This window comes from Patella vulgata, chromosome 5 (genome assembly GCF_932274485.2).
Source record: "Patella vulgata chromosome 5, xgPatVulg1.2, whole genome shotgun sequence".
NCBI classification, from domain to species: domain Eukaryota; kingdom Metazoa; phylum Mollusca; class Gastropoda; family Patellidae; genus Patella; species Patella vulgata.
The window spans coordinates 43,581,834-43,594,335 of NC_065883.2; the positions used below are offsets into that span (position 1 = coordinate 43,581,834).

General features: G+C 39.2%; 1 protein-coding gene across 6 annotated transcripts in view; it reads right to left on the reverse strand.

The window, feature by feature from the left end:
• LOC126820274 (CDAN1-interacting nuclease 1) overlaps positions 1–12,502 on the reverse strand; it is a 214,832-nt gene that overhangs the window by 143,723 nt on the left and 58,607 nt on the right. Inside the window, exons 2-3 of one of the 6 annotated variants that reach the window (XM_050548135.2) lie at positions 3,102–3,305; positions 2,311–2,446 (exon numbers count right to left, since the gene is read on the reverse strand). The exons of the other annotated variants lie outside the window; for them this stretch is intronic. Of the exons in view, the coding sequence (XP_050404092.1) occupies positions 2,311–2,312 (2 nt within the window). The 5' untranslated portion in view covers positions 2,313–2,446; positions 3,102–3,305. The remainder of the gene's footprint in view (positions 1–2,310; positions 2,447–3,101; positions 3,306–12,502) is intronic. 6 annotated transcript variants of the gene reach the window in all.

Sequence of the window (12,502 nt, forward strand, 5' to 3'; positions counted from 1 at the left end):
GGACGCCGTCTGTATCGGAGACCACTGATGCACACCATTGCTGCTTTAGAAGCTGCTCTTGTCCAAGAATGAAACAATTTGCCCCAGGCCTTCTTTCAAACATTGGTAAATTCCATGCGACGTCGCTGCACAGCGTGCGTAAGAGCCCGTGGAGGACACACGCGCTACTGACATCTGTGTCGTACTTTTAGTTTTGATCCCTCTGACTTTGTACCGTTGATTACAGATTAAACATCCATAAGTGTACAAATGTGTTGTTATTGATGTGTTCCCATTTGAATATTGTTCACAATAAGAAGCGAAATAAATAAGATATGTTTACAGGATCATTTTGTTATACGAAAAACTAAGTGATGCGTTTTCCATGGCGCTCAGTATATGTTGCTTCCTGGGCACTATCTCCACATTATTTAAAAATATGTTTCCTATTTCTTTTACTTGCTCACTAGCAGTCACATTGCCTTGTCTTACATCTTGGCATGCTTTACGTAATAAATCACTTATGCCTCTCTGGGATTTCATTATATATGATGCTATATACATTGCACATCCATATACACTCAAAACAAACTGAACGTCAATGTTAGCCTTCCAAGCTTTTAGCAAATCATTGTTGAAGGCATTTAAACGCAATGCATTTGGTTCTCTTTTCAATAATACAGTATCATCCTTTAAAGACGACCGAAGAGCCAATACGTAGTTTTCATAACTCAATGAACTTTTCTCTAAAAACTCATCAAACGTTATATCTTCACCTTGTTTCATACTTTCCATCATCTCATTTAACTTCCTATAATTCTCTTTGTGCTTTTTCTTTTCCTTCTCTTCCATTGTCTTTTCCAGGGGTTCCAGTATCTCTGTATGCTTCATTGGTGGCTTTGGGAAACCAAAACGGCACACATTCTTTACTTTCGTTCTACAGGTATGCGAGTGTGAATGGCACTGGTACATTTTTCTTACATGTCATCTTAGAATATATGAACTTTATAACATCCTCATTGCTACTCTCCCCATATACCGGCGCATTATCCACCCATAGCAATGAATTAATGAATATATGGTGAACCTCTGTGCTGAAACTCCACTCTATAAAAATAGTCTGTCACTTTTCCAATAGGTTAATTTTCTTTTAGCAACAGTTCTTTAAACAATTGATGTACCTGATGATCAAACTGTCTTGCACAAGTTACTGGATCACATGAAATCAACCGACACTTAGTTTCCCAGTCTATTTCCTCAAGTTCTTCGTCACTATAAATTCTCCCATCTTGCACTTTATCAAGCATTTTTAACAAATGTTTCCATTTTGATTCTGCAGCAGAAAAGCTACATAAAAAATTTGCTTGTCCCAATAGCCTTATCATAGCAAACAAATCACTCTGTGCTTTCTTAAAGCAATCAACATTCTTGACTTTACATAGATCCCCAGCAGTCACCATTTCACCACCAGTCTTCTTCCTTAATGCAAGCTGGACTTTCCCAAGAACACTTTTCATTTGATACTTTTTCAATTTGAAAAATATATTATCAACATCATTAGCAGCTCTTCTATCACTTCTCCTTAACTCCGACTTACATATTTCACTATAGTATACCTTTGTTTTTCTTTCTGAAGCTCTCATCCAGCCTTTACCCATAAATATATTGGGAAATGCAAGTTCTTCCGCAAATTCATCCATAAATATACTTACTGGTACATTACCTTCTCCAGGTGCAAAGGCATGAGTAGTATCTGTGGCCTTTTAGCCATATTTTTACCAAGGAGAGTTGACGCCTTTGTTCTATTCAATAGATTGAATAGGGTATTGTTATCCGAACAATGGGGATATGAATATAGATGAATAGGTATTGTTATAATGAACTCTTGTTTATCCTTTGACCTCATTTGACTTCTGTTACGAGGTTAGCTGGAGGTCACGCATTGATTATTGGGGGTGAGTGGGGTGGGGTTGCCCCTTTATAGACAGCCGCGTAGGGGTTCGTGCTGAGGTCAGGTCGTTAAGGGCTAACGTTAAGATTGACCATTGATTGGATTGCGATTGTTTATCCGGGGTTGGTTACCCCCCCCCCCCCTTCCACTCAGTTGCCCCCCCCCCTCCCACATACCCCTTCACCCCAATGCCCCCCTCCCCCCCACCATTTCATTCCTCTATATTCTTCAATTGGTTACCCCCCTCCTCCTTCACCCCAACGTCCCCTCTCCCCCCCCCCACCATTTCATTCCTCTATATTTTTCAATTAGTGACAAGGCTAAGAAGCTAACAATGTTGGGGTTTTTTTTTTCAATATTTTTTTTTATTTTTTATTTACATTTTAAAGCGACGGTAAGTTCCAATCGGCCAATTCCCTGTAAGTTTCTAAAATATCCATTGGCTTTTTAAACCCCGGATTTGTGTCTGCCACCAACCTCAAACGTGCCAATATATAGTCCGTGTATGCTAACAATCTGCAGAAAAGAACAAAACAAATAGGTATCAGGTAAATAAAGCAATATTAATATTATAAGAATAGCATTGATTACAGTCTCGGGTTCGCTAGCCTAGAGGTCGGGTGTTCGATCCCTGCATTGGCTGAGAAAGGTCACCCCGATTTCTGGAGGGGTTTCCCCATTGGCTGTGATTCAGGTCGGAGGTCCTGACAAGGACGGCCGTCTAGTCGTTCGGATGGGACGAAAAACTGAGGTGCCGTGTGTACCCATTGTCGTGCAGGTAAAAGATCCCTTGGCCGTCGGAAAAGGATATAAGAGTAGGCCGTAGTCGTGCTACCCGGACAAAATTTAACTCATAGCACACGGTCTGGCTTATGCCCGGTCCTTCCTAAGCACACGTTAGGAGTAGAACAGTAGGATTTTAACCCCCCCCCTCCCCCTATTACATTTCATTTAGGTATTGACGGCGAGGTGTGCGTGGGGGCGGAGGGTATACACGCAAGCATCTTCAAATGGCGGGAGGTGAAATGAAGTGAGACGTTTAACTGCCTCGCTGTTTGTTTCCTATACCTAAATTAATGCCATAGGCTATATGGGTGTCGTTCAAAACAACCCGATACAGACAAGCCCCTCATTGCAACGGTGGCGCCATACAAGTAGTTAAAAAACTTACGTTTCTTTTTCCTGGCTAGGCGTGGCTGGTCTAGTAGGGATGAACGGGTTGTGGGTAGACAACAAAGCGTCCGCGTCCGTCAAAATACCCCGTAACTGTATTACAACATCAGGCGTGCCTAAGGAATGGGTATATGGTGCCAATGTCGCCGTAATCAGGCTAATGGTGCACAGTATAAAATTCCGAACATCAGCAATTGCATACCTTAAAAAAAGACACAAAAAAATATAATATTAAAGATATTTTCACCGTAAAATATTTAGGCCACAGGGTGTGGTGTCAAGGGTTAACGCTTATATCGATCTTTTACGCGTACATGACTATGTGCACGTGGGGTTCTGCATTGTTTTCGGCCTATCCGGACGACTAGGCAACTGTCTTGCCAAGGGTTCGGCCCACATCACTGTTAAAATCTTGTTTATGTAACGAATTCATCAACGGTATCCATCGACAGTTGCACGTATCGCTGTTAATCCATACAAGATACATTATAGCCAAATTATGATAAATTAAATAGTTTGAAAATGTTTTTTAGACCGAATATATCGTCAAATCATACCGTACTCATACAATGTTATACCTCTTTAAAAGCTTCAAATTATGTAGGGTCTAAGGCCCCCCCACCCCTCATCTCCCCAACCCCCACACCCACCCACATGCTTTCAGTCTAGACCCGTACCCGTACCCCGTAACATAAAATAGAAATAACGATAACAGATTATTTTTTTTTTAAAGTAGGTTTTGAATCATAATTTTGAAAGAAAAAGAAAAAAAAAGTAACTTACATTTTAAATTATTTGTCTTTTTTGTATAGACTTCAGGTGTTTTCGTCAAGTCTTTCTGTTTTGGTGTCGTATTCTTTTCAGCCACAAGTCGAAGTGACAATTTTCATAAGTACGGCTGTTTTTAAAGGGTATAGCATAATTTTATGACCAACTGCAAATTGCGGGTTCGAGAACTGTTTTTAAAATTTTCTTTTTAAAAATGAAATACATTAAAACTGAACAAACGATGTAATTTGGGGCTTTAAAAAAAAAAATGGCGTTGGGTCTCAGCTATTTTAAAAAGGTTTAGAAAAACGATTGCTCGGACTGTCGCGACATAGGTTATAAACGGACGTCGTGTTTATAAAGAGTACTATGTTAAATCAGTCAACCAGCACTATTTGAGGTGATTACCTTAAGGACAGCGTGACACCACTACGCGTCCCCATAATTATACCACCTTTCAGTCGTGGGGTTTACCGTCAGTCATTGTAGTTACTCTGTCGACTGGAACTAAAGGATTAACGACCCTTTACGAGACAAAGACACTGGTCAGAAGTTGGCGCTAAACAACCACGTGACCCATACTAACCAATCATGGAAGGCGCTCATGGTTTGTTGACCAAAATTGCGACAGTCATTTTAACGTCATTGGGGTCCGTGGACTTTGAAGAGGAAACAACACCCAACTCATGAGACTTTGTCTTTGAGTATACACGCCGTCATTATAGGACACATTCGGAAAAAATTATGGTAAGCCTATTCTTTAAAGATACATTATGTAAGATTTTTTTTTCAATATCATGCCAAAAAATATTCCAAAAATATTAGTCTAGATGTTATGAAAACATTTGGGGAATAATAATCAGGTCATTGGATATATTATTCGTTCTCTTAACCGTATCATAAACAAAACCAAGATGCTAGGGTGGGAAAATTATTATAAATTTTATTAATCTCTTTTTGAGGTAATAGTATTTTTTCTGAAATATATTATTTTTTTTTGTTAACCGAGTTGTCTCCATTAGATTATAATTTATTTCAAAATAGGTATGTGTTATAAATATGGGGCATGTCTATACCGTAATACATGTATCTGTCCATTTAGAATTATTCCGGTCATAATAATTAAACGACTCTGTTACATATGGTTAGACCCTGAAACTATATTTTTTTTAGCATAATCCAATACAATGTGGTACAATCCGGGGCTTTTGCTAACTTTATTTCTCCCCGAAAAAAGACTCGCGCTTGAAATCTTTGAAAAATTTTTTTAAAAAGAGAGTTATCCCCCCTTTTATACGTTTTCAATCCGGGGCTTTTGCTAACTTTATTTATCCCCGAAAATAGACTCGCGCTTGAAATCTTTGAAAAAAGAGAGTTATCCCCCCTTTTATACGTTTTAAATCCGGGACGTTTGCTAACTTTATTTCTCCCGGAAATAGAAAAAAGAGAGAGTTATCCCCCCTTTTTATACGTTTTCAATCCGGGACTTTTGCTAACTTTATTTATCCCCGGAAATAGACTCGCGTTTGAAATCTTTGAAATTTTTTTTTAAAAAGAGAGTTATCCCCCCTTTTATACGTTTTCAATCCGGCGATTTTGCTAACTTTATTTATCCCCGGAAATAGACTCGCGCTTGAAATCTTTGAAAAAAAGAGTTATCCCCCTTTTATACGTTATCAATCCGGGACGCTTGCTAACTTTATTTCTCCCGGAAATAGAAAAAAGAGAGAGTTATCCCCCCCTTTTTATACGTTTTCAATCCGGGGCTTTTGCTAACTTTATTTATCCCCGGAAATAGACTCGCGCTTGAAATCTTTGAAAAAAGTTTTTAAAAAGAGAGTTATCCCCCCCCCCCTTTTATACGTTTTCAATCCGGGGCTTTTGCTAACTTTATTTATCCCCGGAAATAGACTCGCGCTTGAAATCTTTGAAAAAAGAGAGTTATCCCCCTTTTATACGTTTTCAATCCGGGACGTTTGCTAATTTTATTTCTCCCGGAAATAGAAAAAAGAGAGAGTTATCCCCCTTTTTATACGTTTTCAACCCGGGGCTTTTGCTAACATTATCTCCCCTTTAATACATAAGCTCCATTTTTTTTTTTTAAATTATTATTTTTTATTATTATTTTTTTTTTTTTTTTTTAATCTTTTTTATTAATTTTTTTTTAATTATTTTTTTTTAATTTTTTATTTTTTTTTATTTTTCAATTTTATGAAAAAATAAACAACACCGCAACCGTGGGGGGGGGGGGGTAATTTTAAATTGTTTTTAACATTAATATATACAATTCGGGATCATGTTAACATAATGTTCTTGCATAATGTATGTTTAATAATAATACTAACCGGCGCCGCCACGATTAGTAATTAAAAAACAAAATTATATATTTTCTTTTAAGATGGACACGTTTGAAAACAACACAGACGCTGAATGGCATGAAATAATAGGGCTTACAGATGAATTTGAATTTTGGACACCGAGTCAAGTCCTGGCAATTAGCGAAACTTTAGACAGGGCCGAGATTGAAAATCAAACAAGTAATCATAATGAAAGCGCGGGTACTAAACATCAACGGTCTGACGCCGACACAGATGACGACACGGAGGAAGAAAGGTGCGAAAGGGGTCATCGACAACTATATAGTCCGGTATTATTTTCGGATGACGATAGTGACATTGACATGGCACAGGTGAGCAAAAAAACTTTACACGATACTCAAAATAATGGGGAACCTAATTCGTCTACAGAAAGCGAACAGCACGATCCCTTAATTGCTCTATTAACGAGTGACATAGCAACCCCTTCTAAGTTCAAATCTTTAGTTGCTAAGGCGTGTGAAGAAAAAGATGGGGAGGTAGTCGATATTCTTGATTTGTTAACCCCACCGGGTGTTTTTTTTTTTAAAATAACCAACTCCCGTTTTTTGTTTTTTTGTTGTTTTTTTTAAAGATTTGTCAAGAGGGACGTGGCGGCGAAGATTTAGTAAGGCTGATTTCGGTGGAACAACGGTTTTCAAGGAAATTTAACATACATTCCGAATTGCTACGTCTGGAAATTATAAACACGGATGACCCTACTACCCCCGATTGGCTAGAGCGACTATTCACTCAGATATTAGCGACCGTTAGAGAAAATTTCAATGTACAACCAAACGAGAGGGTAAGAATACAATTAAATCACCCTGATTTGGACAATCCAATATATATTGCGTTTAGGCCTTACAGTGAACTAACTTTGGAATTAATTTTGATGAAATTGCGAAAGTTATGCAGTCAAAAAAAACCTTCGTTATAGACGATCAAACCTCTATAACCGTTACCTACGTTGCATCTAAAGAAGGGGGTTTTTCAGCAAATAAGGCACTTTTGAACGAGGCCTTTATGAGTGGAAAAAAACGGACATTTATATCCCCCGTAGCCAACGCTGGTTATCAAACTTGTTTTGGTCAATCTATAGTCCTGGGTATGAACGAAATTTCTTATCATAAGAAAATTTCCCCAACAGCCGAAGAAACTAAACATTACAAACGTGTAGCTGCCACCTACGCGAAAAGGCCACTGCAGATTGCTATGGCTATGGAAATGTATCAAGAATTCAATGTTAACCCCTTAGTAGCAGGTCGACCTGAATGGTGTATATTTCAAGAGCACTTAAAAGCTGAATATCAAATTCTCATCTATGATGGACAGGCGGCCAACTGTATCATATTCAGGGGTGCCGCGGACCCCAATGTCCCCGTTTTAAGGTTGTATTTAATGGAAAAACATTTCTACTATATAAAGAAAATCAACAGCTTATTTAATCGTTCATACTATTGTTCAGGGTGTGAAAAACCATATTCTAATAAGAATAACCATGTGTGTAAAGCGATATGTCGAAGCTGCAAGCAGTTAGTAGCCTGTCCTCTGGATAGGCCGCGAATACAGTGTGAACTTTGTCACCGTTATTTTAGAGGCAAAAAGTGTTTGGAGAGACATAACCAAAATGTTCCTTTATACACAGTGTCGACGTGTATGAAATATAGGGCGTGCTTAAAGTGTTATACAACAATAGACACCCACGAAGAGGATGCGATTAATAAGCACACCTGTGACGTGCACAAATGTCGTAATTGTATGCAACTGTGCAAGCCTAATCATAGATGCTATATGAAACGGTTATCAGAGGAGGTTGAAGGTGAGATTATCAAATATTTTGTTTTTTATGACTTTGAGACTATTTTGGATGAAGATAATATACACGTTCCTATATTATGCATTGCTCATCGCGTGTGTCCTTTATGTTTGGAGATAGATATTAACGCGCCGTGTGTCGGCTGTAACTTAAAAAACTCCCAGAGAGAGTGGATTTTTTATGGTAAATATTGCGTTGCAGAGTTTTGCCGTTGGATAATTCAGACCGAAATAAATGTCGACCTCGAAGGTAAAAAAACCACCGTTCTAGCCCACAGGCACTCCAGATTCATAGCACATAACAGTCAAGCTTTCGATGCTCTATTTGTATTGAGATATTTCGTCACACATACTAGAATTCTACCTGAAATCATTGCAAACGGGTCTAAAATCATTTGTATGACTATACCCGGTAATATACGTTTTTTAGATAGCCTAGCGTTTATGCATATGAAACTTGCAGATTTTAGCAAAACATTTGATTTACCTGTTGCGAAGGGTATATTTCCGTATGCATTCCTTAAACCCGAAAATCTGGAATATAAAGGCGTAATGCCCTCGATAAGTTTTTACGAAACGTCATCTATGTCACCTAGTGATCGCGATAAGGTCATGAAATGGTATAATGAGCGGGTGCTTCTAAACAATCATTTTGACGCTAAGTTTGAATTGGTGCGATACTGTAAAGCGGATGTTGATCTTCTACGGTTAGGCGCGGCTAACTATAGAAAGCTTTTCATGGAATTAACCAAAATATCGCCATTTCAAAAGGCTATTACGATTGCATCCTTGTGTAACCTCGTCTATCGGCGAAAATTCTTACCCCCCTTCACGATAGCTATAGAGCCCCAGGGTCAGTATGTATCCGCACACAAATATTCAAATTCATGTATACGGTACATGCAATATCTTGAATATGTTGAAAATCGTCATATACAACACGCCCGTAACGGTGGTGAAAAGGTCATTTTGAATATGTCTGTAGATGGTTGGTATATGGAAAATAACATCGAGGTGTGTATCGAATACTTAGGCTGCGTTTTCCACGGGTGTCTCTGTATCAAAAACAGAGATCAACCCTCTCCATACAATAACAAAACCAAAGACGCATTGTACGAGGAGCACCTGGCCCGTTTGGAGAGGTTGAAGGCTCCGACCAGACGTATTCGATGTATATGGGAATGCGAATACAAGCGTCTCACAAATACCCCTATGTTTTTAGCCTTTGAAGCGTGCACCCCCACCTTGACAGAACCCTTGCAAGTACGTGACGCCTTCTATGGAGGGAGGACGAACTTATTGAAATTTTATCACAAGGCCCGTGAAAACGAAAGAATTCGTTACCTGGATTTCACGTCGCTTTACCCTTTTGTAAATAAAAGAATGCTATACCCGGTCGGACATCCCATGCTTATTCTGCGTGACTTCGATATTTTGGAGAATTATGTAGGTTTCGTTAAATGTTATATATTCCAGTCCTACCGTTTAGGGCTAATGGTAAGCTACTGTTTCCACTGTGTTCTAAATGCGATTTGAACCGAAACAAAGAGCCGTGTACTCACAATGACGACGATAGGGCGCTGACGGGAACTTGGGTTATATTTGAAGTTATCGCCGCAATTAAAAAAGGTTACAGCCTGGTTAAAATTTTCGAAATGTGGAATTTCACACACACGCGCCGATATTGCAGCAACGATGCTCAGCTTGATCAGAAAGACTACGATATCCATATCCCCACAATTAAAGACAATTACGAGGATATACCTGAAAAGGATATATTTGACCAACTACCCGAAAAAGACCTGTTCAGCGAATATATCAATATGTTTCTCAAAATTAAATAAGAGAGTTCAGGGTATCCAAACGCGCTTAATCCTTCGTGTACCTCGTGTGATAATCTAGATACGTGTTGTCATATCGATTGGCGTGATCTCGAACGAAAACGTGCGGCGTATATTAAAGCTTACGAACAACACGAAAACATTACTCTCGAAGCAAATAAAATATCTAAAAACCCCGGGCTATGATATGTATCAAAGATCTGCTTTAACAGTTTATGGGGAAAATTCGCTGAACGAACAGATACAAGAGTACACGCTGCCGTCGTGCACGACCCAACCGTCTTCTATGATTATCTTTATGACGGCACAAAGATTGTCAAAAATATCGAAATTCTCAATGAAGAAATGGTCTTGGTCCAATATACAGACCGCCAAGATCTTGTCCCTGTCGCCCCTCACGTAAATGTACCTATAGGTGCTTTCACCGCCGCTTACGGACGTATGAAACTGTACGAATATTTAGATAAATTGAACCATCGGGTTCTGTATTTTGATACCGATTCCATCATTTTCACAGAGACCGCCAATGATACCCCTGTAAAAACCGGGGTTTATTTAGGTGAACTTACGGACGAAATAGACCCCGACTGCCATATACTTGAATACGTCGCTACCGCCCCCAAATCCTACGCTTTGAAAATAGAAAATACAAAAACACGTGAAATCTCTTACACCATAAAATCTAAAGGTATTACGTTTAACCATGATGTCAGTCAACGTATCAAGTTTCGAACGTTTGTTGAATTAGTACATGAGCACTGTCGTAAGGTCAAAGTCACATACCCGAAAGCTTTCCACCGCAGTAAAGTGTTTGTGGTTTCTATGAAAGAGAAGTCAAAAACCTTATCATTCAATTACGATAAACGCGTAGAAATTAAGGATTCTTACGATACAATGCCTTATGGATTTCGTCAAACAAAATGAATAATGTTTTTTTTTGTAACTGTAATCTCGTATATTGTAACACCATTTGTTGATAACCCTGTGTATATGCGATATAAAAGATATAAAAAAAAGAAAAACCATTTGTTTTGTTTTTTCTAAAAAAAAAAACATTTTATTCATCTATTCAGCATCTAGAGTTACATTTTAGCTTGAAGGGGTGGTTATATAGGTATGGACATTTACATTTTAAATCTAAGAGCAACAAAACGATGGACATATCTGTCATTCTCACGGTGGTTTCGAGAAAATGTATTTATAATTTATAACTCTTACCCCTGCAGCGGTGATAGGCGTAAAAGACACAATATTGCCCACAAACATCACTGAACAATCCTTGCAGGCGACGTTTGTTATATAACAGAGGCAACTCCGTTTTTTTAACCCTGTGCATGACATCCCCGTGATAAGGCTTGAACCCGAAAGAGTCGAAATATTCCACCCCTTGACTGCCCACATAAAGAAGTAACCAATGTTCCCCTATTTTGTTGGCGGTATGAGAATTGTAAATGTACACGCCCGGTTGTAGGGTCCTGGGTAGCTTATCCCGAGCAAATACCCCTCGAAAATAAGCGGCTGTATGGGGGTCACTTTTCAAAATAATCGTCAGCTGGTCTGTATTCATCTCAAAAGTCTGTTATAACATTTCGAGCACTGTCTATCTCGATCTTATTTTCAAACTCGCTGTATAGAATTACGTTCACAGTGGACGGCAAGGGGGTCCCGAATCGAACTTCGAGTTTAGCATTACCATTTTTGGTTAGATGTACTGTGTTGTCGTCAGAGAGTTCTGGGGTATAATCGAAACAGAATATGCAGAAACCTTTTCGGTAAGCATTCAGGGTAATTACAGGGCCCTTGTCTTGAAAAAGGCTAGACGTCCCCGAAAATAATGTATTGAATGATCTTGTATATCCAAACCCCAAAGCTTCGCTGAAATTGGGGGTCAAAGGCTTAGCGAAAACATCTTCACCGTTAACCTGGAGTGATATATGGTTAATGTCAAAATTTTGCAACCTGAAGGGGTTATGTTCCACACTACCTGAAAATGCCTGGTTACTCACAAATGCCACAAGAACTCGACGAGGCGTTTGCCCCAAGAACAGATTGTCTTTATCCAAACTACGATTCCCTGCAGATATGGTAAAACTTTTTACATCTACACGTCGAATAGGGTAAACGGCATTTCGTTTCATCAGAGCTGCGCCATGTGCCACGATAACCGAGGGGTTCAGTTTTAATCTCCGGATAAAAAGTGACGCCTTTTCTATGACTACTTTGAAGGCATCGGCGTCTGCCATGAGGCAAAAAGCATCTTTAGACCTCACCATTCTAACTCTAAGATCAATGCCATGAGTTAAGTAGTTATTCTGACTGAACAAGTCCAAGTGTAACTTTCCAACCATGTCCACCGTCTTGCTCAATGAAAAATATCTGGATCTACCCTTAAACCCGGCATTACCCCCCGCGTCTGATACATCATGACTGTTGAATTGTCCAGGGGTGTCTAAACGCCACATGCACGATAATAGGTGAGATTTTTGGGCGTCACTGCCGTAACTGGGGAGGTTCTCCAGATAACAACGGTAGGGATTGACGGCGGCCGGCTGAGAGATTCTCTTTCCATTTAGGGTTACGTCGACTTGACTAAACAGACTGTGTAAGAAATTATTCAC